Source organism: Struthio camelus, chromosome Z (genome assembly GCF_040807025.1).
Source record: "Struthio camelus isolate bStrCam1 chromosome Z, bStrCam1.hap1, whole genome shotgun sequence".
NCBI classification, from domain to species: domain Eukaryota; kingdom Metazoa; phylum Chordata; class Aves; order Struthioniformes; family Struthionidae; genus Struthio; species Struthio camelus.
Window position 1 is genome coordinate 48,165,831 of NC_090982.1, and position 25,093 is coordinate 48,190,923.

The 25,093-nt window shown below is 36.5% G+C and overlaps 1 protein-coding gene across 6 annotated transcripts in view; it reads right to left on the bottom strand.

Annotated features, from left to right (window-relative positions):
- The window catches only part of FER (FER tyrosine kinase), a 179,308-nt gene that overhangs the window by 53,676 nt on the left and 100,539 nt on the right, over positions 1 to 25,093 (bottom strand). For all 6 annotated transcript variants that reach the window (XM_068927396.1, XM_068927398.1, XM_068927397.1 and 3 more), the window contains 3 exons: positions 10,947 to 11,003; positions 7,803 to 7,918; positions 6,095 to 6,189 (listed from right to left, as the gene is read on the bottom strand). In XM_068927396.1, the coding sequence (XP_068783497.1) occupies positions 6,095 to 6,189; positions 7,803 to 7,918; positions 10,947 to 11,003 (268 nt within the window). The remainder of the gene's footprint in view (positions 1 to 6,094; positions 6,190 to 7,802; positions 7,919 to 10,946; positions 11,004 to 25,093) is intronic.

A 25,093-nucleotide genomic window follows, 5' to 3' on the forward strand; every position in this document is an offset into this window, starting at 1 on the left:
AGTACTGTAATCCCATATGCATTATCAAGAGAATAAATCCAAACACAGCTACTTAAGACTATTAATTTTAAATATTAAAAATGCATCCACAGTAATTCTGGTTTTTTTTTTTTAATAAATATGCAGCTATTTCACAAACACTATTAAATATTTAATTGTTTAGAAATGCGGAATTTTCATTTTCCTCAAAATACACTTTCACTTTTTTCACACAAAATAGACTATCACTTTTTAAGTAATGGAACATTTGTGTGTAAGGCAGTACTTTCACCAATTATTCTGTTGTACATAGGTGGTAATGAAAACTGTAAATAAATCCCAGGTTTTTCAGCTACTTACATAGATAAATAATTGCATTACTGCTGCAACTGTAAGAACGGCTATGCTGTTTCTGAATGTGCTTGGGAGCCAGCATAGCTGCGTTCATGCAGTGCTGCACCTCAGCTAATAAAACCTATCACCTCTGAATTGTTTCTGCATCAGTGGCGTAGACAATTTGCATCCCAAATGATTCAGTCCAAATCACAACAGGTTACGTTATCCAGCTGCAAAGATGGATGCGATGACCTTGCTGAATTCCATCTTGAAAGCTCGTTAATATGTCTAGGCATAAGCTGAACAGACATAGCTGAAAACTGAATTTAGTGATAAATTCAGACAACCTTCCTGTACTATCAGATTACTGGATGTTTTCATAGCCCTTTGTATGTACAAGCATAGCTCTACCTGTTCACAGCTGCAAGTGTTCAGCAAATCTATTGCAAAGTATGTCAGCATGAGCCTAAATAAAACAAGGAATACAAACTCAGTACCCAATTAAGTGGGAGGGTAGAGGGGAGGATGTTTTTTTTGAAAGCATGCATCCATTATCAAATAGGAATTCTACAGCTGTATTAGAACTGCATGCTTGTATTCCACAGCAATGTTTGCAATGCACTTAATATTAGAGGAAAAAACCCGGAAATCTCCACTGGGGGGAAAAAAAAAATCACACTCAGAGCAGGTAACTGATAGAATACATTAAATAAGGCCTGTGGCCATAGAATACACTTGGAGAAGAGAAACAAATACTGAAAAACTATTCAGAACTGCACAAGGTAAGGATCTGGTAAGGAACAAAAATCTAGTTATTAAAGGTTGTTTCATAATATATACATGCTAGAGGAAGTTAAATTAAGACTCAACAGACAAACCAGAATATTGAACGGCCTATTTTGGAATGCCTGACTTCTCAAAATGAAAATTGTATTACGATATTTGTGGGAATGCAATTTTAACTGTGTTTGTTATAAAAATGTTTAAACACACAGAATACAGAAACAGAAAATTAGGCTACATACTTCTGATTAAGCAGTCCAGCAGCTGAAGGGAGTAGATCACGAAAAACGTGACTGCAAGCCACACTAAGCGTGCATGCATCCAGTGGAGGACTGTGTTTTAACCGCAGGCTGTTATTCCAACAGTGAGCCTGTGAACTTGGCTTTATGACCCGAGCTTTAACTTGCCGCAATGCCTGGAGAGAACACAGTGTGTGAAGCCTGTGCCTACTGATGCTGACCCCAGTCAGACTACTGAACAAACGAGGGGAAAAAATAGTATTTTGATTGCCAGTTTCTTCCCCTGAGTCTCCACTGCCCATGAGGAGATGTGAAATGCTGTGTTAAAACAGAGCTAATGAGAACCCCATGCCAAACAAGGCATGTTGTATTTTACAGTACAATGAAATAAATCTTGCTTGTAAGATCATGCAGTGGATTTTAAGTGTCCAGAGGAAAGAGTCAGAACTACCAGACAGCAAGAAGAAATGGCTATGAGAAGATCCTCACTAAAATGTTGCAGTTCAAACAGCATTTCCAAATAGAGTTGTTTTGTTAATTCTTAGTCAACTAAAAAACCTACATTACTGTAAAATTTAAGTTAATTTTTATTACATGATAGTCAAGAAACATATTCAAAGCCACACAGCACCTTCAGTGTTGGGACTTTGAAAGGATCTAGGCAGTAGCTCTTTCCAGGTAGTAATCCAAAGTTATTTAGGTAAGACAGAAAAAAATTAATTATTTGTAACAGAGCTTTAATGGCCGTTGAGAATTTAGCCATTACACAACCACAAATCAGCGTTTTAAAACCATCTACCTTGCTAAACTGCTTTTTCACAGCATTTACCTAGGATAACTCAATCATGAAAATAAGATTTTTCTATAGATCTCTGTTAACTCACAAATATATAAAATTTTAATGTGATAAAGAATTAAGGACAAAGAACTGCAATGGTTATCTTGGCAAATTTTGGGTGGGGGGAGGAGAGGGAGAATAATTTGTTTGGGTTTTCAAAGTTCCTTTATTATTTTTTTTTTTTTAATTCTCATCTTAAACTCCTAAATGACAGTTTTGTGTCACATCTCTTCTATGCACATAACTCTCAATGTATATATGAAGGACAGTGTTGCTGCTCCATATGTCTTAGGTTCTGTTTATAAGTGACAAGTAGTATTTTAATTAGTTTAAGTATCAATTAGAGAAACAGCTGTTAGAAAGCAGTCCAAATTATGTAATAAATAAATAATTTCCTAAACAAGAAGCACATACCTCCCAAATAACGTTCTTCAGAACACAGACCAAGGATTTCTTGTTAGAAACTTGCTTTCTTGTGACCACTGCCACCTACTGAAATATTTATTTGTGGTATGTGCGTCACAGCAAATAAGAAACACCTGGCAGAATACCTGCTTTTGTACTGAAACAAAAAATTATTAGTCCTCCTAACTTGGACAATGGTGCCAGTTTCCTACGTAGCAAACAGGACAATATACCTCTTTTTAAAATATTTTAGTTGTTTTTGCTATATTGAGACATACTGCTTGGTCTCATGTGTGGCCAGATATAGAATCTCTTAAAGCGTAAGAAAGAGGTTTATCTTGGGATTGCCAATGGGCACATTTTATTAGACAATCATAAAATACCTCTTTGCTAAGGTATTTGTTATGATCTCCCTAAGTCCTCAGAAGGAATTCTCTTTAATCAGTTTACTGGACTCTGTGAACTTGTTACAATAATAAGGTACAGCTTAATTCTTAAAAAATTTACGCATCTTATTCCTATGTTTTCATTTAGTGGATAAAATTTCCTAGGTACCATCATAAAAATATGTTAGAGTAAAAAAATAAAAGCAAGTCCTGAGACCCTCTCCTTTCATTAAATGTCTGAGAAGATAGATGGACTAGAGGGACATCATACCAACAAGCTCTAGAAAAAGATGCTGCAGCCTGGCGACCGAATGTTCCTTCCCTTCCCCTTGCAGAGGTTCCCGCAGGAAGACCCACGGGACAAGACTGAGAAGAGAGAAGACGAGATGAGCCCTGCCTCTAACGGCCTGGCCAAGAGAGGAGAGATGGAATGTACTTTTCCACACATGCATCCCTTAAAGTAAAAAGAAGTTATATTACACACATACACACACAAACACACAAGATTCAGATATTTCTTTCATGTTTTGGTAGGTGATGGGCAGGGAAAAAGATAACACAGCCTTTCTCCACTGGAGTAATCTACTACGAACTGACACTGTGTAGCTGGGTGAACTTAGTGCAAAATTGCCATCAGTAATTTTAGAAGAAACTGAAATGTAAGCAAATGACGGGGGGGTTTTTTTTCAGTAACATATGTAATTTCTGATCTACCTTTTCCTTTTGGTTACATAGCTGCTACCTTATTTATTTTTCTCAGTTACTCACTGCTATGCTGACTTCCTTAAATTTTCTTGTGATCAATGTGATCCTTTCTTTACGAAGCATGTCACTTGTTATGTTCTGTAAACACCCACCAAAATTAAAGGATCTACTTACAAACGACGACTGTCTTTGACAATTGCTTTATTTCTCTACCTATTTAACGACATCTGGGATGTTTTTGTATGTACCAATGGATGCACAGATGTTTAAGTACACATTTGCCACTCTCAACTGCTCTCAGTGATGACTTTATCCAGATGCATAGGCCTCAATTCCATTTACATTTGGGACAACGGAAAACAAACAAACAAACAAACAGAGACTGCTCTTCAGAGAAAGTTAATGACAGAACCACCTCTCTACATGAAGTGTGAAGTTTCCACAGCAAATAACACCTGAACAAAGTAAGAATCCAAACTGAAATCCCAATCTGAAATGAAAAGCAATTTTAGCTACTGCTGAAACACTGAAACCCACATCAAAGCAACCTAAAAGACACAGTAAGCACCCCACAGCATACATGCATTCGGGAAAAAAACACAGCAGGAAAATCACAAACATTGACCAGAACACAAAAAACTTATCACAGGGGGGATTCTACATTTTATGGAGCTCTTTCTAATCTTTTTTTTCAGAGAAAAAACCTGCCATACAGATTTATGAATCATGAATTTTCACAGCTGTACATTTACAGAATACAATTCTAACCTAAAACCTTTCATTTTTAGTTATTGAAAAGCACGTCAGAATTAAACTGCTTTAAGCACCTTCAAGCATAAGCATCTGTAAGACAACATACAGGCAAAACACATGCTGAGAAAGCTGAGTGGTGAGTGCAAGTCAGCAAGTCCAACAATATTCTTTTCTCCAAAGGGCAGCATTAAATACCAGGTCAAAGCACTAATAATTATTTTAGATAACCTCATTCAGACTTGCCATTATAGAACAGAACACTAGTTAAATTAGAGTCACTGCTTTTCTAAACTGAACTATGTTAGTGTTTTGTCTTTCTTCTGTCAGCTTCTTCAGAGTTGGCATTCTTATCTCTTCTAGCTGATTAGGTCAGGCTTGTGGCGTGCTGGCCAAGTTTTAACTCTCAAAAGAACACAAGAAAGTGTGATGGCTTGAACCTAGTCCAAAGTTACTGAGGGCATGCAAGCATGGAAACTAGCCAGAGGACCTACAGCCCAATAAAATAGGATTAGAATTAAGAAGTTTCTCGCAAACTCAAAGCCAGGCGAGAGAAGAATTTTTGGATAGATTTGGATGGGAAAATGGGCATGGGAATCGGTGAAAGACTTTCACTAATTCCTCCTCTAATTGTGTTAGTATGTTTCTACAACTTTTCCTAGACTCTGGAAACCCTGAACCAGAATGATAAGAGTGTAAGAAGATCAGGATTTATATTTATCGGCAGAGATGTCTGGAGAAGCTGATTACTGAGTATGCCTGTCACAGGACCTGTTTCAGGACAATGCTGTAAGTCTCAATTTTCGTAAAGTTAACCACATGTGCAAATATAATAACCTAATATAATCTCACTGAATAAAGGCAGATCAAAGATTTCATCAGTGAATTTGTACTAAAGCCAGTACTCAAGAATGATGAACACTATTTACTAAGTATTCATGAATGAATTGGTTCGTAATACAGCTTGCAGTATAATTTAGAAGATAAAACTAGTGATATATATAAAACAAATATGCTGATGCATATTAAGCAATACCAGAGGCTACCAAAACCACACATTTGTCAGCTACTGAGAGAATCAACAGAGCAATAAGATAGCCCAAAAGCTGCTATTACCCCAACAATTTGAAACTCTGCAACTGTTAGTGAATAACATGAACCCAAAATTCCAAAAATAAATCAAGAATAACTGATACACTGAATAATTTTGCTCAATAATATATTCTCAAAAAGAGAAAAATATTTATTAGAAACAGCAACCTATCAATTACTATTTATACTACCAAAGATCATCCAAATTTGAGTTACTAAAATTGAAACACTCCCCAGTCGTGTAGTTTCTTTAAATACAAGCATCATAGCATTTACAATACAACCCTATTCTTAAAGGAAGCATTATGTACTATCTTTTCAGGAAGGAAATAAAGATATGGCACAAATACCTTGTAGCAAATTCTGTTGTTCTGAATGCACACATAAAAACTTAGAACAAGTTTGAATAACTCATTCCACTCTTAAACTGGTAGAAGCCAAGATCTACAAAGATTTGCAACACAGGTGAATTTTGAGATCGGTCATTAGAATGGAAATAAAAGCAAACAGAAAACAATACCTTCTGCATTACAGAAACACTATATATTAACATATGCTGTGAAAAAGGAAAAAAAAATTACCTGGAACAAGTTCCATAACAATATAAATAGGTTGCCGTTGTGTGCAAACTCCTATAAGTTTTACAATATTAGGATGATCATATTGTTTGAGTATTCTGTAAAACATACATTAGGTTTATTATATTAATAAACTTTATTGTACAAACCAATTAAGTATCGTATGAAAATATCTTAAACCCGTAATGTTATTTTAATGGAACATGCCATTACTGTTATTGCTAAAAAACAAAACAAAACAAAACCAGTGTAAGAGATGAATCATCATTCTGTTTGCAACTGAGGGCACATTAACTCACTTATAAATCAAGACTGAACACCACATTATTGTGATTGTAATCCTACCATTTGTCTACATAAAAAAAGGACTGAAAAACTGCTTGATAGCTTTGGCATTTCTCAAGAACCCTTGCAATTAAATAGCATTTCAGTGGCGAACCAGTAGCAGAGCTATGTCAAAAAAGCATGCACTGTTCAAATCACACTCATTCTAATTTTACTTCACGAAATTAATTAGTACAATAAGTTTTAAAACAATATAGAGACAGCAATTTTAATTTGGGAGAACTAAACAAAAACATTTGTATCTTCTTACACAATGCTTTAATAAGAACATTTGCAGCCTAAAACAGCATGCTACGATTTATAAGTGAAATAAGGGGCTAGGAAGAATTCTAGAGAGACATTATAACTTTTAAATGTTTCTTCTACTAGCTGCTAACTTAAACAACCTCTTCTTTTTCTCTTTTTCCTATAAGCAATAGTAAAATAGTAGCCTACTTGGTACATACATACTTAGTGAGAAATAATGCATTTCATTTTTTTCCCCGGTATTACTGCGTTCCTTCAGTGGTAGGTTGCTTAGCAAATGAAGCATCTCTGCAGTAGCCAACTGAGTTATGAGCCACTTAAAAAAAAAATTCAAAAGCTATAATGGCTGATATCAATTCTTTATATAATGCGTTATACTTTTCCACATTGATCATAGTATTTTTGATAAAAATGAAAATATTTTGTGTTCCATTAGAAGAACAGGGTAAGATGATTAAAATCATTTTAAAATTATATTTTTACGCTCCCTCTACTCTGAGGACTTAGAATGTATTTATTTGTATGCCCATATAATCAGCCTATATTCAAAATACTTAGCATATTGCGGTATGATTGCCATTTGAAAAACAGGGTATGCAATCATATGCTGTCTGAAACAGCAAAGAATCTCTCTTCTGAAGTGGATTCTTTTTCTAAAGAGAAAATTAGCAAAACGGATGTATACTATAACCTGGCCAAACCTGAAGAGCTCTGTTAGTCCAGCATGTGAGAAGGCAGGATTTATGACTGGTATAATCACATTTAAAGTAACAATTGCTCCTTATCCTAAGCCTTATGGCACATCTCAGACAAAGTAGTAAATGGAGGCAATTACAATAATAGAAATGTGTTTTTTACAGGCATAGCCTGCTTTGCTGAAGAGGTGGTTTGAGCAAGCGCAGATGCTGTTGCTCTCACACATTAAAAACGTCTATTTTTAGGTCCTGGGGAAACAGCTGTAGAATGTATTCAGGGAGAGAAAAAAGGGAAAAGGAGAAGTTCAAGAACTGCTTCTTCGAATTTTTGTAAAGGTCAGATTTTATAAATCCATTCAATAATAAGCCTTGAAAAAAAACAACCCCAAATAAATATATATTTTAATTAAATTTAGAGAACCTACCGGGCTTCTGATAGAAATTTTATTTTCAGTTCCTGAGGAAGATCTTCTTTACAAGTTTTTACAGCAACAGGAGTCTTATCCTTTAATGTTCCTTTATATACCTCACCAAAATTACCCTGAAATCAGAGAAAAAAATAATTCTAATTAAACAAAGCTTTCACAAATATCCAGAAAAATATTGCAGACATCTCATGTTAGAAAGAATTTAAACTGGTACAGCATTTTATAATGCTTTCATGAAGTCACAGGAAGTTTCCTTCCAACATCTTCATCCTTAACACAATTCAGTTCATGCAGGCATTGTACATCTATTATACGAATATTACACATGAATTCTAAATTGATCTTGTTGGAAAGAGAGAAAAAAAACCCCACAAATTGTGTAATTATGATTTTCTTGTAAAACATCTAAGTAACTTCTAAAGTCCATAGATATTGAAAATAGTATTTTCTTTCCTCTTATTACTCCCTCCCTCTTTCATTTTCAAACTGTTTTATTTTAAAAAAGGTTCTCACCTTCTGTGTGCAAGATATCAAAATATGAACTGTGAAACTAGGACAAAGCATTTTAAAATCACATAAACATTCTCACACACATGAGGAAGGAAAATAATAAAAATAATAATCAATATTCAACCTTAATTCTGATTGAAAATTAAAAGCATTGAAAAAAATGTGTTCTTTTTCCCCAAATGGCTAAGCATCCCACAATGTATTTTCTATAAGCTAAGCTGATCAATACTGTTCTATAAAGTATGCAGATCCTCACATTTGGACATGAATTTAGAAAGCAGCTTTTTTTAAAACTTAACTAGATTTTTTAGATTTTTTCACCAGTGTTATGTATTTTTTCAGTTTTCATAGAAGACGACTGAAGTAATTAGCAGAATAGTCTCCATCACAGGTATTTGCTACTTAAGTAAGAACAGAATGAAAAGGAATTAAGACAGATACTGAAGGAAGAAGCATATTATGAGATATGTAAAAAAACACTGGTGTAAAACAAAAACTCCCAAGAAAACAAAACCAAAAATTGAAGATCTCATTCTTTTACTCAAGCTTTGTATTTTCCAAACAACTAACACAACTCCATTCTAAAGCTATGTCAGGTATATTCCCACATGAGTTTCTCTCCTATGTGCTAGTATGTGGAGCTGCGCGTTGAGTTCAACAAACAGCAAAAAAAACTCCTTGCAATGTCTTCATTTCTTTCCTCCGTGATGGAGATTTCTTTATATCACGCAATTGAATACAGTAGTGCCAAGGATGGAAGACAGAAAAGGAAAAAAGAAACTCACAGATGGAAAATAATAGTGCTACTACTTAGAAAGGAAGAAATTCAGGTGCCTAAACATATGCCTCTAGTAGTATTTTGTATATCCTAGGATAACTGAGACAGCAACACAGCTGGCAAACACAACATATGATCTACAACAGTCATCTCAAATCCTTTCTAAAATACCACTTCTAGAGGCCAGGATGCTACCTGTGATATCTAAAATAGCACTAGATGCCTACAGCTAAGCAGTTGAATTACTCCTAATATCCTTTCCCCTAACTTTCTGTTTAGAAGTACTTAATAGTAAAAACTGACTCTACCTTAAAGACTACTTAAGTATTAAAAATGTTTTCTTGACTTCCAATAAAACATTTCCTTTATATAACTTGCATTTTGCAGGATATTAGACAACAGAGTAAAGAATATATGGACCACTCACTTCCGAGGTGAAAAAAAATCTTCCTCTTATTAAAGTTTGCATCTGCTTCTGCATCAAACTTGTATGATTTTCCTACTTACCTTTTGCAGGCTACTCAAGATTTTATCATCCTTCATATTTCTCATTTCCAGGGTCAATGGCAGCAGTTTATTTAACATTTTCTCATATGGAAGTGATCCCACACCTTGTATTACCCTGTTATTCTAATCTTTTCTAGTTTGACTGTAGCTTTTTAGAGAGATGGATGCATAGCAGATTTACATCATTGATCAAGAAACTTGTTACCTAGTTTGTTATTTTTTAAATAATTCTTAACTAGATTTGCTTTTATAATTGCTTTCAAGCATCTATTTGTCTTTACTGAGGATTAAAAATGCTTTGCACCAAAAACATGAATACATGCATAAAATCAATTTAACTACCTTTACTCATCAAGCCTAATTTATATTTCTTTTTTGGAAGACAAGCCTTTTTGATGTCTGAATCTTTATTATTTTTATGCCTGAAAATCTTTGTTTTTCTCCTCTTGAGATTTTTCTGTTAAGAACGTGAAACCGGCACTGCATCTGTATAGCATTTTATGTGGACGTAGTTCTTGTCATCTTAAGCTGTCAAAGATATTTTATCCCGGGAAACAGATTTTTCAGGCAGTTTTAATTCCTTCAATTCTTGAAAGTTTAATTGATTCTTGCAGTGTGTCTCTCAATACTAAAGCAACTGTTGCTTTCATTTGGCTTCTCATTTAAGCCTGTTTTTCAAGTTTTGGGACATCTTTTGGACATTGTGTCCAAAGTAGCATTTGCACTAACCTTGTTGATAGGTGCAAAGCTGCTGAAAATGTAAGCAGGGTAACAAGGTAACAGTTACCTGAGTAGGAGTATTTTAAAGACTTACAGCTACTAAGCAGAATTTGTGATATGTACTACAGCACACAAGAATTAATTTAATACATTTAAGTATGGTGAAGTTACCTATCATTCAGTAAGTCATACAAAAGCAATGAACATTTGTTTTAAAAGTTTTGGTTAAATCATCTTATTATATCAAATTCTTTATTGATATGAAATTTCCTGTTCTGCAATAACATTCTTCTTTTGTAAGATTCCACAAAGTAAAGTAGCCACATAATGCTTTATCGAAATCTAGCTAGCTTTCAGGTTAGGTTTTAGGTCTTCCAAATGAGAAAAATATGCATGCTACAGTTAAACATTTTCAGCAGTAAAACGAACTTCTTATAATATTTACTCATAACTGTGATTTACATTTACTTAATCACAGTACAATGCTCTGATTGTATCGAAGTAAAAGAACTAGCATAAACATTGCATACCAGAGTAATTTAAAAGATAAGGAAAACAGGAAACATATAGGCTTCATGACTAATATATACTTATTTAAATGTTATTTAGCTCACTTGATTACTTACTTTGCCCAGTAATTCCCCCAGTGTGACATCTTCATGATTGAGAACCCACTTCTTATCCTATGGAAAGAAAAAAAAAAGAATGTTCGGTCCGGGCCAACATGTATGTCCTTTAAGATACATTCCAGCCAGATTCCTAAAGAATCATCTTATTCAGATCATTTAGTAAACAGTATGCTAAGAAGTTAAAAATTTAAGAGTTTGTAAAACAGATTTTGGAAATCTTGCTACACAATAAGATACTGAAACAGACTACATAGCAAATTTCTATCAGAAGATTAAACCTGCAACATGAGAGTACGAATGTAGAAAGAACGCAGTATGTACTTTTCAAATAAGCTCTTGAAAGGGTATCTAGTGCTGAAAAATCGCTTAAGTCAAAATCAGAGATGAAAACTTTCATTTTAGCATACAAACTAACACACTGCAAGATTAAAAAGCCATTTGTCTCCTCAGCATACTGAAAAAAGAATCAACTTTTCTAAACATGAACTAGACACATAATTGCATTTCTTAAATCTTTTGCGGTAGTTTGATATATTACAGGAAACTACTTGAAAAAGATAACAATAACAAATGCAAATTACAGTATCCATTCAGTTCCCATGTCCAATACTGCAAATACTCTTCAACAGCCCACAGACACATCAAAAACAATTCTAAGCTTCTTGCTACGCAGACATATTTAATAAATATTTAGTTAACATGTTACAGTTGGGTATTTTAAGTCTAAACCACACAATGAAACAACTGTTTATTTTGTTACATTTTTAATACTGTTAGCATCTAAACTACTAACTACCTTGCAAACACCCCTACCACCAGTCATGTTATCCTAATTATATTTCAAGCGTTCTCTATTACTAAAGAAAGAGATAAAAACAAAAATCAAACATGTGTACTGCCAACTCAATAAATCATTTCACCTTAAAGCTCAAAGAAAACCAAACTAAACATGTTGGCTTTGCAGTATCTCTGATATTAGAATATCAGTTTTACTGGACCATGGAGGACTTGGCACCCTTTCTATTGAGAATGCATCAATTTCAGCACCGAAACAAAACCAAACTACAGCACAGAGTATTAACTTCTAGGATTCAGAGTCCCAAAGTCTTTAGAACTTTTACAGATTAAAACTGATACCAGAATTCTATGAGAAAAGTGTCCTGATGCCAATACTGTGTTCTGCAATCTGGGCTGTGCTGTTGCGATGCACGCTGAGCAATCTCCCCGTAATCTTACTATGTGTGATTTTCTATTCCATAGGGCACAGTTTTGATTAGTCAACAGCAGTTAAAGAAAAAATTAATCAAAAGTGTTTGGATTTTACTAGAATTATGATGATTTAAAGTTACCTTCATTCTATACACTTTTACCTTCAATTAAGCTCTGAAACATATTACGGTCATCTTCTGCTGGCTACGCATTAAGTGGGAGTGAATACTGTTATAACAGAATGTGGTTTATAATCAAGTTTTTAAAAACAAAGACCACATATTTTCACTCAGGGAATTGAAAAATATGCAGAATGTCTTCATGTGGCCATCTAAAATCAACATATCTGCTGTAGTACAAAACCATATGCTATTAAACATTCCTGTACTAGCATCAAGGAAAAGTACAAGAGACTTCACTTTTAACAAACGGCAAGAGGAGACTGAAACATTTTAAGTTAAGGAATAACCATATTCCAAAGTGTTCTTAATTTTTTGGATCATATTTTCCCATTTGCTTTCAGGATAAAAAACAATAGCAGGAGAATTATTGCCACTATTTTAATATTGCCCCAATTATTTTATTTACCAGATATAAAGATCTTAACATATTAAAACAAATTTTGCAACTGAAAAACTGGAAAAGGAAAAGGTCTGGTAAGCTATTAAATTTACTGAAGTTCTTAGCATTGTAGCATTATAGCTACAACATTTATCAAGTGCTTTTTTTCCTGGGTTGCTTTACCATGTTAAGTACATTTAAGTTTAGGCTGAACAAAGTCTGTTTCATTTTGATTTAGATAGTCTCATTTCTACTATCAAACTGTTCCACTTATATATTAAAACTGACAGCTATTTGTTGCTACTGCTAAGGACACAGTCTTTGTAATCCTGTAATTGGTGCCTGCTTTCCAAGGGAACCATGGTATGCGAGTGGACTCTCACTGATAATCACTACATTAGACAACAACACATAATGCATAGATGCGTTTTATCATAGGTCAAAATTTCAGTCACTATTGCTAATAGCTTCACAGTGTGACATGATCTTATAAACAAAACAAAAGCATACACTGCCCCATTATCCTCTTCCTCAAGCATAATGTACTAGGCTGACTGATCTGAAAGACTGTTGTGGATGACACACTGAACAGGGTTACCATTACATAAAAATGCATGCATATATTTTAACCCTCTGATTTTTATTTTGGTGCACCATAGGGCACAGTAACTCAGGAATGACAAATTGTACTAGCTTCTCAAGCTTCTAGGATCTTACATGTTTAATAAACCAACACACAAACCGGCCAGATAGTGATTAAGTGGAAGAGAAAACTTATAATAACTGTTAGTACTGAGTAGGAAAAATACTTTGAATCACACTGTCACACTCATATTAGCCTAAAATTTTATAAAGCCTTGGACAGATGAGAACACTTCCTTAATAGTCACTTCTGTTTACTTAAAATCATTAAAGCAGAGGCTAAAGATATAGGGTAAATAAAGTTACTACTCTTGGTATTGCTTGCTAATTTGATATTAGGCAATTTTATGACAGATGAACAAAACAAACCTTCTTAATATAGCATTCAAGTGATAAAGACGGGTGCAGAAAAACTTTTTTTTTTTTTTAAACAAGATCTTTTGTGCCCTTGAAATTTCACATTACATGCTCCTAAAACATTATTAAGCCACTCCCTTGTGGAAACTCTGTCATTGACCATAATTAGTAGGAACAATTTGGTACTATGCATACTAAAATAACACTAAGAAAATATACTTGGCAGACACTAGGAGAAAGCTTACAGTCTCAGTCTTCAATAACACAAATTCTCAAACAACATTCAGAGCATGCCCGGTACTTTTCTTTAAAAGCTCTTCCACATCCTGCCCATGTCAAAACCAGCCTTCAAAATCCATACTTCTCACTCTTTGAACTCTCATTACACACTTCCCTCACAAAATTATGATATTTACCTTCCAAGTCTTTCTTTACTCTATGCTGACAACGGATTGGGTGCCACTGAGCACTTGGATACGGATGCAGCAGAGCAGACATTTACCACACACTAGGGCAGTAAGACGTTGCAGATCAATAGGTACATGCTAACTGATGCGCTTAAGCCTGTTCCTTCAAATGAGCTGATGCAGCATGCAGAGTACAAAGTTTGAGCTGGTGGCTGCTTGGACCGCTGGCATCTAGGCCTAATCCTGGTGGTACCCAACTTTAACACAGAACTCTATCTAACCAGCTAAGATTCACGTTAACAACTGCTAAAAAGACCAAAAAGCAGTTGGGGTAAACAAGCAAGCAACCCAAATGTAACAGTGTACAAAGATGAACAGGAAAAAAAGCAAGTAGTTCTCCCAAAACACAGTTACTATGCCAAGTTTGAATGCAAAACACCATCCAAGCACGGAAAGGAATAATTTTGGTCAGCAGTTTTAGCTGTGAAGCTTTTAAAATTCACTTCTACCTCACCTGTCTCAGATGCAATAGCCAATAACCTGTGCATTGAACAGAGTAAGGAGTTTTGTGTTTCTCTGTTCCTAAGCGGAGCAATGACTCATTTGTGTTTGTTACGCATTTACAAAGCTACAGATAAAAGAGAGTAGGAAAAAATATGAAACAATTTACTATGCCTAATTCCAAAATAGCTAATTTGAAAACTGGACTTAAATCATTCACTAGAAATCGCTAGATTAGGGAAAATTTCCTATGATCAAACAAATTCTTTTATTACCTATGTCATTCTCCATCATACACATAAAATTCACTGGTAAGGTAAGCCTTTCCCCTATAAACCAAACCAAGTCACTTTAAAGCTCCGAAGAGATGAAACATATATTATCATATTTGCTACATTTATTAGTTCTAAATAGAAGGCAAAGAAAAGAGCTTCCCCTCCTCCATCTTTTTATATTGCCAAAGTAGAGTGTGAAAATCCTTTATTTCTGGAAGAAATAAAATTTCAAATATACTTAAGATCATGATAAAATATGTATATACTGTTACATGGCACTCAGCTATAGTACTTTACACAGATAACTACTCATGAAAACTGAGATGTTAATGAAAAATTGAACAATGATAATGAAAAACAGCCAAACAAGATCCGTTTTTCTTAAAAAACATTGCAAACTAATGTAATACAATATCTATTATAAGAAATTCACTTAAATATATAAACACTCATTTCACTTTCTCCTGTTTTGAGTAGATTTTTTAAAAGCAAAGTTGTTGTGATCCTTTGCAATGATAAAATTCTACTGGGAAGAATAAAATTTAAACAATAAAATCAGTAAATGATTATTACTTATTAGGTAATATAACAGTGGTCTACAGAGTTCACATTTCAAAGAAATTCTCAAAAAAATTCATAATGCAAGAAGAAAACATTGCCTCAAAACTTTAAAAAATGTACTTGACTAGAAAATAATGGCCTCAGATTTTAGTATTACTTCAGGTTTGACAACTTCCACCAATCATTGAGTATTATTTTGTTGCTATTGCCTTCAAACCAGTCACTTAAGTTTATAAAAATACAAATACTTGCAACAGACACATCGTGCAAATATATTTTCAGGTACAGGAAATATTCTACTCTGTATGTTAACAATGCTTCCAAGTAAGTGTAATGTATGAATCCTTTAGTTAAGAGACTCAGTAGAGAGTACACTAGAAGAATGGAAATAGAACATCTATTATCTTTAAAAGCACTAGAGACGACTGTTTTTTTCAAGTAACTTACCATGGGATACTAAAACATTTGAACCATACATGTGGGGAAAAACTAGAATCCAATGACTTTTCCAAACTGCTTTTGTAAGGAGTGTGTCCTCATTTGAATCTGGCTGACCTGCAACTATTCTTTCTGACAGCTGAAACACACAAAGACTGACTTGCGGCAGCTGTCTCAGGAGCCTTTTTTTAGTTGGCTGTCCCATTTACGTTGCATGGAAAGGGAGCCTACGAGTTGTGCATTGCAGTTCCCTGGACCTGCTGGGTGCCGCATCCTCTTGATTGCTAGTTCTCGTCCCTGTTCCGTCTCCTGCTCTGCTCTGGTTCCCCTGCCTGCCATCCCAGTTGTGATCTCCACCCATACAATGCAGCCTTGCCCGAATTTCAGTCTTGTGATGTAGGCTCCCCTGTTTCCTCAGCTCAGACTAGCCACTGGCAACAACCTTCTCTCACCCCATGCATGGAGCCTTTCTTGAAGTGCTTCATCTTTTCCCCTTCTTTTTTTTTTTTCCTGAATGCCAAAGATGGGGGTGGGAGGAGACCAATTTTTGAAGGAGAAACCTAGTTGCAATCTCTATAAGAAAGTATGATACATTATTAGTGATACCACAGCCATTTTATAAAAAGCTCTAATAATTCTACCACTTGAAACAGATCTTTGAAAGACAGCATGAAGAATATCCCACAATAAAAAAAAAATTCCCCAATAAAACTTTAGATAACTGTAAAATACAACAATAAGTTTTCTGAGATAAACTAGAAGATGCAAAGTACTGAAAATGAGAATTTCAGTTTTGTCATTAGCATTCTACAGAAAGATTTTAGCAGCATACAAAATTATATATGGATATAATGCTCCATTTTATACATAATCTAAATACAGCTTCAGTAGCTCAAACTCAGCCTCCAATTCTGAGGCATTACTGAGGCAGTTCTCCTGCTTCCCATAACGGAGACAAGAAGCTAGCCACTATTTCCGCATCTTTACCTTAGGCTCAGTGACTCACAACACACTCTGCTAAGAATATAATCTTTCTATTGCCAGTGACTGCAATTAGTACTTCAGCTCACACAAGGGCAGCCTGGACTGCAAAGGAAAATTTCATGGAATCTCAATGGGAACTGGACATTTAATACACTTGTACATCCTGTACCAAGCAAAACTGAGAACTGGGCCCCCAGTTTAGAAGATTTTTTTTTTTTTTCCAAATGAAGCAACTCAAAAAACAGAGTGGAGCATTCAGTATATGAGCTGATCTAATACAAGGATCCATTTATTTACTCTTCCACAAACAGTAAACTTCACTGTTCTGCAGTTTGGAGAAAAAGAGTTGTTGTACTGTTTGCAGATATCTAAGTAGCTGATGGAAAAACACTTGCGAGTCTTGAAAGCAAAATGTTAGTATGAACCATTATTTGTCTGACAACCCCCATTCATTGCACTGAAAGAACTGTGCTCCATTCCAAGAACTGTACAGAGATATAGAGCTGTATGGTGCTCACCCTGTAAATCATTGTAACTAATGGTGGTGGTCTTTCACCCCCAAGACTGGCAATAAGATCTTCTGCAAACGCCTAAAAGTTATGTTTCAGAGAAATGCGTGGTCTCAAAAAGACCAATTTTCATATAGGGTTGTGCATAACATAAGTTCAAACCATACTCACAATAATTTTGCTGCACATGAAAACATGCTGTAGAAGGTCTCGTACTCAGCTAAAACTCAAGGATTTGCTTTAGCCAAAACACTAAGTAATGTTAACGTACAACACAGGGTTTCAGCAGCATGCCTACAAAAATAAGACCTTTATAAGACAGTAGAAATTTCACCTTTCAATTTAACTACATCATCTCATTCAAATAAATTTTGTGATGATCAATTATACATCTGACTAATCTGCATCAGAATTATTTATTCCCACATTATTTCAATTACATTTTAAAGACAATCTTTCTCCCTGTAATTATCAAAGTAATATATGAAAAAATCCCTTTGTTTCTACTTCTCAAAGATAGAGAAAATCCTTTCGTATGTAATTAGACCTTAATGCAGGGCATTATCTCTCTTCTTATGGGTACAATCTGTCTATAACTAACATGCTAGGTCAAGCCATGTTATCTGCCTGGAACCAGATATTATATGAAATTATTTCTACTAAAAAACTAAATCCTTGTAGAAGGCATGACAATCATCATCATTGCCTTTAACTCATCAGTTTTCAAATTTAAAAGCAAGTGGTGCAGAAGGCATTAAAAAAAATAGTTATTAGACAGGTAATCAACAAGGGATATCTTGATTCCCTAGGAAAATAACCCTTAAAAAGAAAAACCCTGCCTTGAATCCTAGGTAACTGGTATAGAGTACTGAGTACAACCTGACTACAGAGCCTGATCAATGACATTCTTGAAATACAAAGCTTGAGACCATCTTAAAAGAAGGTGGAAGATGATTTTTTTTTAAACTCTGAAAGCTCTTCTAACCCTTCAGCTGAGAGGGGTTCAGTCTTTGACAGAGCATCATCCACAGTGCTCTGATTCGCAGTACTGTGTATTTCCTTTGGGCTACATAGCCAGTGACTTCTGCCGTCAACTCATAAGGAAAGTGGGTGATTATACTGACTTACTTCTCTCTCTTCTTGAAAGAACGAGACCATTCAGCAAGCGATCCAGAAGCATTCAGGATAACCTGAAAGATGGAAGGTGTACAGAAGAAACACTGCACAGTGCACCTTGCTGGGAAAGTGGCTACTCATTACCTCCTTCTATATCTTTAGATTTAGGTGAATTAAGTGGGATGGGGAGTGGGGGAGACAGACAGGAAAGAAGAGGAACAGTCATTTCTACTGAGATTTCTAGGACTTCTTTCTCACGTTCAAGGCCACAGCATCACACAGATGATTGCTTCTATAAGCCATGCTTAGTGCACATTGTGGAGACCCTCTGAGTGCCTCTAGTTATTCTCCCAAACTTCCTGCATGCCACTCGGTCAGCCTCCACCACATGAATTCTAATTCTTGTACCACGCCACCAGGCCCGTGTGATGGGATCCATGCAAAGCCATTCCCCCTTCCCTGGGGAGGGCTCCCAAGGAACGTCTCATTAGCCACTAATTGATTTTTCACCTACAGACAAGATTCTTGATTGAAACTACTGGCTCACTGACCAGATACCAGAAGCACCATATTTTCTTCACCTCCTGCTTTTGATTTTGCTCCAGATTAGAACTATTCTGTTCACTAAAGCCTGTAATATTTTCTAGGCATTTTTTGTTGATTAAATACTTCATTCAGAAGCTGTTGCACAATAAACAGATAGAAGGGCCAGCAAACTGAATGCACTGTCCTCTATCAGTAAAGCTCAAGTTTAAGTAAACGATTTGTAAAGAAAGCTTTTAAGGAAAAAAAAAAAAAAGACTACTTGGAAGTATTAACACAATGGTTTTCTACATTGAAATAAATGCTGTAAAATCAAAAAAGTTGAAATAAAAAGTTAATGGATTTTTTACTTTCTAATTCCCAAGCTTCAATACTTCAGTGAAAGACTTTTTGAAAATATTGATAACATGACATTTCAGAGGCTTGTTTATGAAGAACATATCTGATCTATAATCCCTCAGAGGAATAATTAAACAAAATATCACTATAAACTGCAACCAAATGAACTCTCATAGGATTTGTTATCACTATATTAGTACATTAATCACTACCTGTATTCTTTTTATGAAAACTTTTAGTCATTTATTATACCAGTGTAACCTATTCATTCAATTCAGTATCTTGGTTCAGCCAGATTTTTCACAATCAAAGGGTTATTCAAAGCTTGATCAGTTTTGCTACTAAAGTTCTTGTTGGCTTAAGAAATAATTCTTTATCAATAAGTATATGCGAATTGTGCCAACTTGTTATACTCAATTTCATAAGCTATCAGTAAGTGAATGCTGATTTAAATGTTACCTAAATTAGAGTTGGCTCTTTATGAGTGATTTCCTCTATGAATAGAAATATTTAATTACTTTTGTAGGTATACAAACTATATCTTAAGTTGAAGAGCCTCACCACATATGTCACTCCAGCAGATAGCTGGCTGAACCAGCAGAATGAAGAGAAGGCAGCTGCCACTCCGGGAGACGCTCAAACAATCCTTTCTGCTTCTAGTTGGAATCTCTTCAAAACTGCTCTTCTACTACTCATCAGGCACCAGCTGCACAGACCTCAAAAGCAGACAGCTAAAGCAAACGATGCAACCCTTAGCATCTCATGCTCCCTTTGACTGCACTTTCCATCATCTATTTAGTCTCAAACTTTTGTGTATTCATAATTGATTCTGACACCAGGAAAATTTGACAGACCATCCATGAGAGATTAGCAGAAGATACATAGCGTAACATAATCAACAGAACAGAAATTGCAACCAGGACTTCTCTCTCCTATCTAATTTCCCTTCCCTTAAACTATTCTGTATCAGCTATTCTGTTGTGCTCCTCCCTCCTGCCTTCTCTCTCCCTCTGGTTCAGTGAAAACTTTAAAGATCAAACCCAGTATTTTTTCAATAGGAAAATATCAAAATACAACCCTCCTCCCCCTTAATATAAGCCCTCATTTTGTGTAAGGGTTATCACTGATCTTCTGGATTAAAAAAAAAAATGGCAGCCTCACTATAATATTCTACTCCTCCACTCAAAAAAAACCTCACTCACTTGAGATTAGTTTTTGAAAGAGAGAAAAAAATTAGGGACTCCAGGACAGGTTTAGCACTGTAAACTCTATGGATTCTTAAGCACTTAAGCCTTAGCACTGGCTAAGCCTGTAATTTCCTCCTAAGGCACATGACTCCCTATGCACTGAGAAGCAAAGCTGGAAACCTAACTCAGGACTTATGATGGTAGTGAAACAACTCAACGTATGCTCCCTAAGTCCATCTGTGAATTCAACTCTCAAACTGTAGATGGTCCCTCTGTCCCCTAGTACTAGTCTTGCTGAAGACTAGTACTTGCTGAAGAAAACATCTTAAATAGAAATATTAAATTAAAAAAAGGCTGGAGCTTCACATATACTAAAATTCTATTTAGTATCGTAGGTACTTGTGGAAGGATTTCATTCCTGTACGCTCTTCTGACCCTCACCAATGCACTGAAAAAGTATCTAAGAGACATAAGAGATGCTGTCATCTACCTCATAAAAGTGTACAACTCCAGCATTAGAAAAGAAACAAACTCAATTTTCTAATTTGCAATGTGTTAAATATCTACTTAAATATTCTGTTTTGAAACAAAGTGTCTCTGGTTCAAATAATTATTTTAATTAACAAACTGTAATATGAGCAGTACTGCAAGGTGAACAGTAACAAGGACAAGGCTCTCTATGTTTTTCTGAAAGTATGTTTTCTCACTAATAATCTGTTCAAACTGCATTGGATTGAATATGTCATCAGTCAATATTTCTGCACAGCTGCCAATAATACTGCACAGCTGCCAATAATACATCAATTAAGCATACAAAGGAATGGATGCATATTAGTGTATTAGTGTGAAAATATACAGACTATATAAGATGTTTCAGGATTCATTTCATTTTCAGAGTTTAAAAGACAACTTTGGCTGTACCCAAAACTATTTGGGAACTTCTTCGGCATTAGCGTAACTTAAACAATAGCTAAAAACAAAGTCATGTCTTTTTCTGTCTCATCACAGACTTCTTGCTTATTCTCCCATATAATTGATAAAGCAATGTCAGTATCATGTCAGGACACTGCATGGCAGGTGACTCCCCAGGAGCCAGTAGCAGCAAAGGCTCCTACTGAAAGCAGGGCAGGGCCTTGCAGCCAGGGCCTGTCCCACTGCCCCACAAGGGAGCAGGTAGCCAGGGGCAGCCACAGACCCATGCAGTGGGCACCTTTGCGTTTGGCCCAGGACTCAAAGTTAGGCCCAGTGAGGGTAACTCAGGTCAGACAGCTCTGCAAGAGCAGGGCAGGTCCGTGGTGACAAGGCAGGGCTGGGTCAGGCCAGGCTGTCTGCCTGCAATTCCACGACTGAGTCCAGATCAACAGAGACCACAGCTGCGACGCAGCAGGAGCTGGAGCTCAGACTCAGATCACTAGTGGCTCAGCAGGAGCAGCTCCCACAGGAGAGGGCAGCCCTGGCTGTGGCCTTCCCACAACACTGCCAGGAGCCTTGCTCCCAGGTCACCAGTGGGCAGGGGGCAGTCCCAGCTGCACTAGGCCTGCTGTGGTCCTCGGCCCCGAGAGTCAAACCGCTTCCAGGGGGATGCGCTCAGGACCCTGACGCTGAGTTGGCTATTTACTAGTTACGTGTACTCATCAGTGACCTGGATGAAGGGGGAGAGTGCACCCTCAGCCAGTTTGCTGATGACATGGAACTGGGAGGACTGGCTGAGACACCTGAGGGCTGTGCTGTCATTCAGAAGGATCTTGACAGGCTGGGGAGATGGGCAGAGGGAAACCTCATGAAGCTCAATAAAGGCAAGTGCGGAGTCCTGCACCTAGGGAACAATAACCCCCTGCACCAGTACAGGCTGGGGCGCTGACCTGCTGGAGAGCAGCTCTGTGGAGAAGGACCTGGGAGTCCTGGGGGACAACAGGTTGACCATGAGCCAGCACTGGGCCCTTGGGGCCAAGATGGCCAATGGTATCCTGGGCCGCATCGTGAAGAGCGCTGCCAGCAGGTCGAGGGAGGTGATCTTGCCCTTCTACTCAGCCCTGGGGAGGCCCCCTCTGGAGTACTGGGTCCAGTTCTGGGCTCCCCTTTACAACAGAGACGTGGGGCTCCTGCAGTGAGTCCAGCCGAGGGCTACTAAGATGATGAAGGGACTGGAGCATCTCCCTCATGAGGAACAGCTGAGAGAGCTGGGCCTCTTCAGCCTGGAGAAGAGAAGATTGGGGGGGGGGGGGCGGGGGAGGGAAAATCTGATCAACGTGTGCAAGTATCTGAAGGGAGGGTGTCAAGAGGATGGGGCCAGGCTCTTCTCCGTGGTGCCCAGTGACAGGACGAGAGGCAACGGGCACTAACTGAAACACAGGCAGTTCCGTCTGAACATAAGGGGTTCGTTACTGTGAGGGCAACAGAGCATTGGAACAGGTTGTGCCCAAGGAGGTTGTGGAGTCTCCTTCCCTGGAGACATTCAGAAGCTGTCTGGAGAGGGTCTTGGGCGACGTGCTGTAGGTGACCCTGCTTGAGCAAGGTGGTTGGACTAGGTGATCTCCTCCAGAGGTCCATTCCAACCTCAACCATTGGTGTGTGTGATTCTGTGCGTTTGGAGTCTTATCACTGTATTTAACCTTTGAAGATATTCCTAGATCAACAAATGGCCAAAAACTGAGAAACAGGTTGTCAACTAGGCAATTTGCAGAGTGGAGAACTATGGTCAGCCTTGATACTGCTACCCTTCCCAGCTGTTCAGGTACCAGCTAACAGCCTCTTTCCATATTATACTGAAGGTTTACATAACCAACATACAAGCAAATATACTCCCAGACGTTTTGAGGCTATCAAGAAAGTTTGTTTTGATTTCAAAGATAAGTATTTTCACAGAGGAGTTATTTCAAGAGTTAACTGCAACTTGGAGAATATCTATTGATAATTTAAAAAATAAAATCTTCAGTTGTGAAAAAGAATATTTCAAAAACAATCAGAACATTCTCATTTTATTTGTAAAACAAAATATCCTGAATTTGAAAAGAGTCTGGACAGAGATCATGGTCAGTATCCTTGTCTTGAATGAGCAAAACGGAATTATACATCGTTAGTTTCTTTAGTAGAAACACAGCTATTAGAATTGTGTGTAACACCACTGAAGCTACAGTAAGAGCAGCTGATAGTCTCTGCGAAAGATGCAAGCTAATTTTTCTTTTTTTGCTCTGAAAGACTGAAATGTTATCCCTTTTACTCTGAATTTCTTCCTAACAGGTAAGCTGAAGTCTGAGGTGCAGCTTTCCTGTTGCCTATCTCCTTTCATTAGCAGAAAACACATCAAAAAGCCAGACATTATTATGCCAGGAAGAAGGTCTACAAATTAGTTGCAGTAAATTATAACAGCTCGTAGTAAAATTGAAAACATAACCCAGAATGAATACTTAGTGCTCAGATTCCCCTAGCACTATTTTTTTTTAATTTTCAGTAACAATTTCAATCATAAAGGAGACTAACATGGTACTTTTTCAAATTAACAGCCAGCAGTGAGGCAATTAAGTACTAAGTATTTCAAAAAACAGACATTTTGGGAAGTAAGTATGAATTTATGAGCCTCTGCTTAAGCACTGAGTTTTTAAAATCTTAGCAATTTTTTTAGCAGGAAAGAAAAAGGGAGGGAGAGAGAGAGAGATAGAGAGAGAGAGATAGAGAGAGAGAGATAGAGAGAGAGAGATAGAGAGAGAGAGATAGAGAGAGAGAGAGAGTCATGTGTGCTTGTACTCCTTTTCAGAGTACCATCAGACACAAACCACATTCTTATCTAACAGACTCCAAAGCAAGATTTTTAAGAGTTCTACTGAAAGAAGGAGCAAACCATGATCAGATTCTATTACAGTATGAATAAATAAAAATACTTCTATTTTATCATTGCTGCTATTTACGTAGCTCACATTATCTGTAAAACTATTTTCCCTAGCTAGTTCAGATCACATAAAAATCATACTGTGAAACACTCTCATACTGATGAGAACAGGATCCATAGGAAATTCTGCCACGGCTTTTCATCTTACAAGTGGACTTAATCAAAATACAAAAGGCTAAAAACCTCTAAAAATGGGGGAACTTTAGCAGACTTACAAAAAATAAAGCATCAGCTAGAATGAATCATTGTGGTGTTTTGAAAAATTCAACAAAAGAAATTGCTTCAAGAAAATTGAAAAGATGAGACTCACCAACCTAATAATCTGTCTTAACTCAGCATGGAGCCTAAATGTCTCCCCCTACAATTACTTTTTCATTAACATTACTCCAAAAAAAAAAAAAAAAAGAAAGAAAGAAAGAAAGAAAGAAATAGAGGAGTAAGCCCTTCTATCAGCACCTCAGGTATGGTAAATGTGCACGCGCTGTATTCATATGTTTCTTCACGCTGTAAGTAGAAAAAAAGTGTGTTCAGGAAAATAATTTGAGAAGCAGCATTTGCTCTCCTTTCTCCCTCTGAAATTGAAAATATCAATTGTATGAATTACTGCAGCTAAGAGCAATTTTTGCACA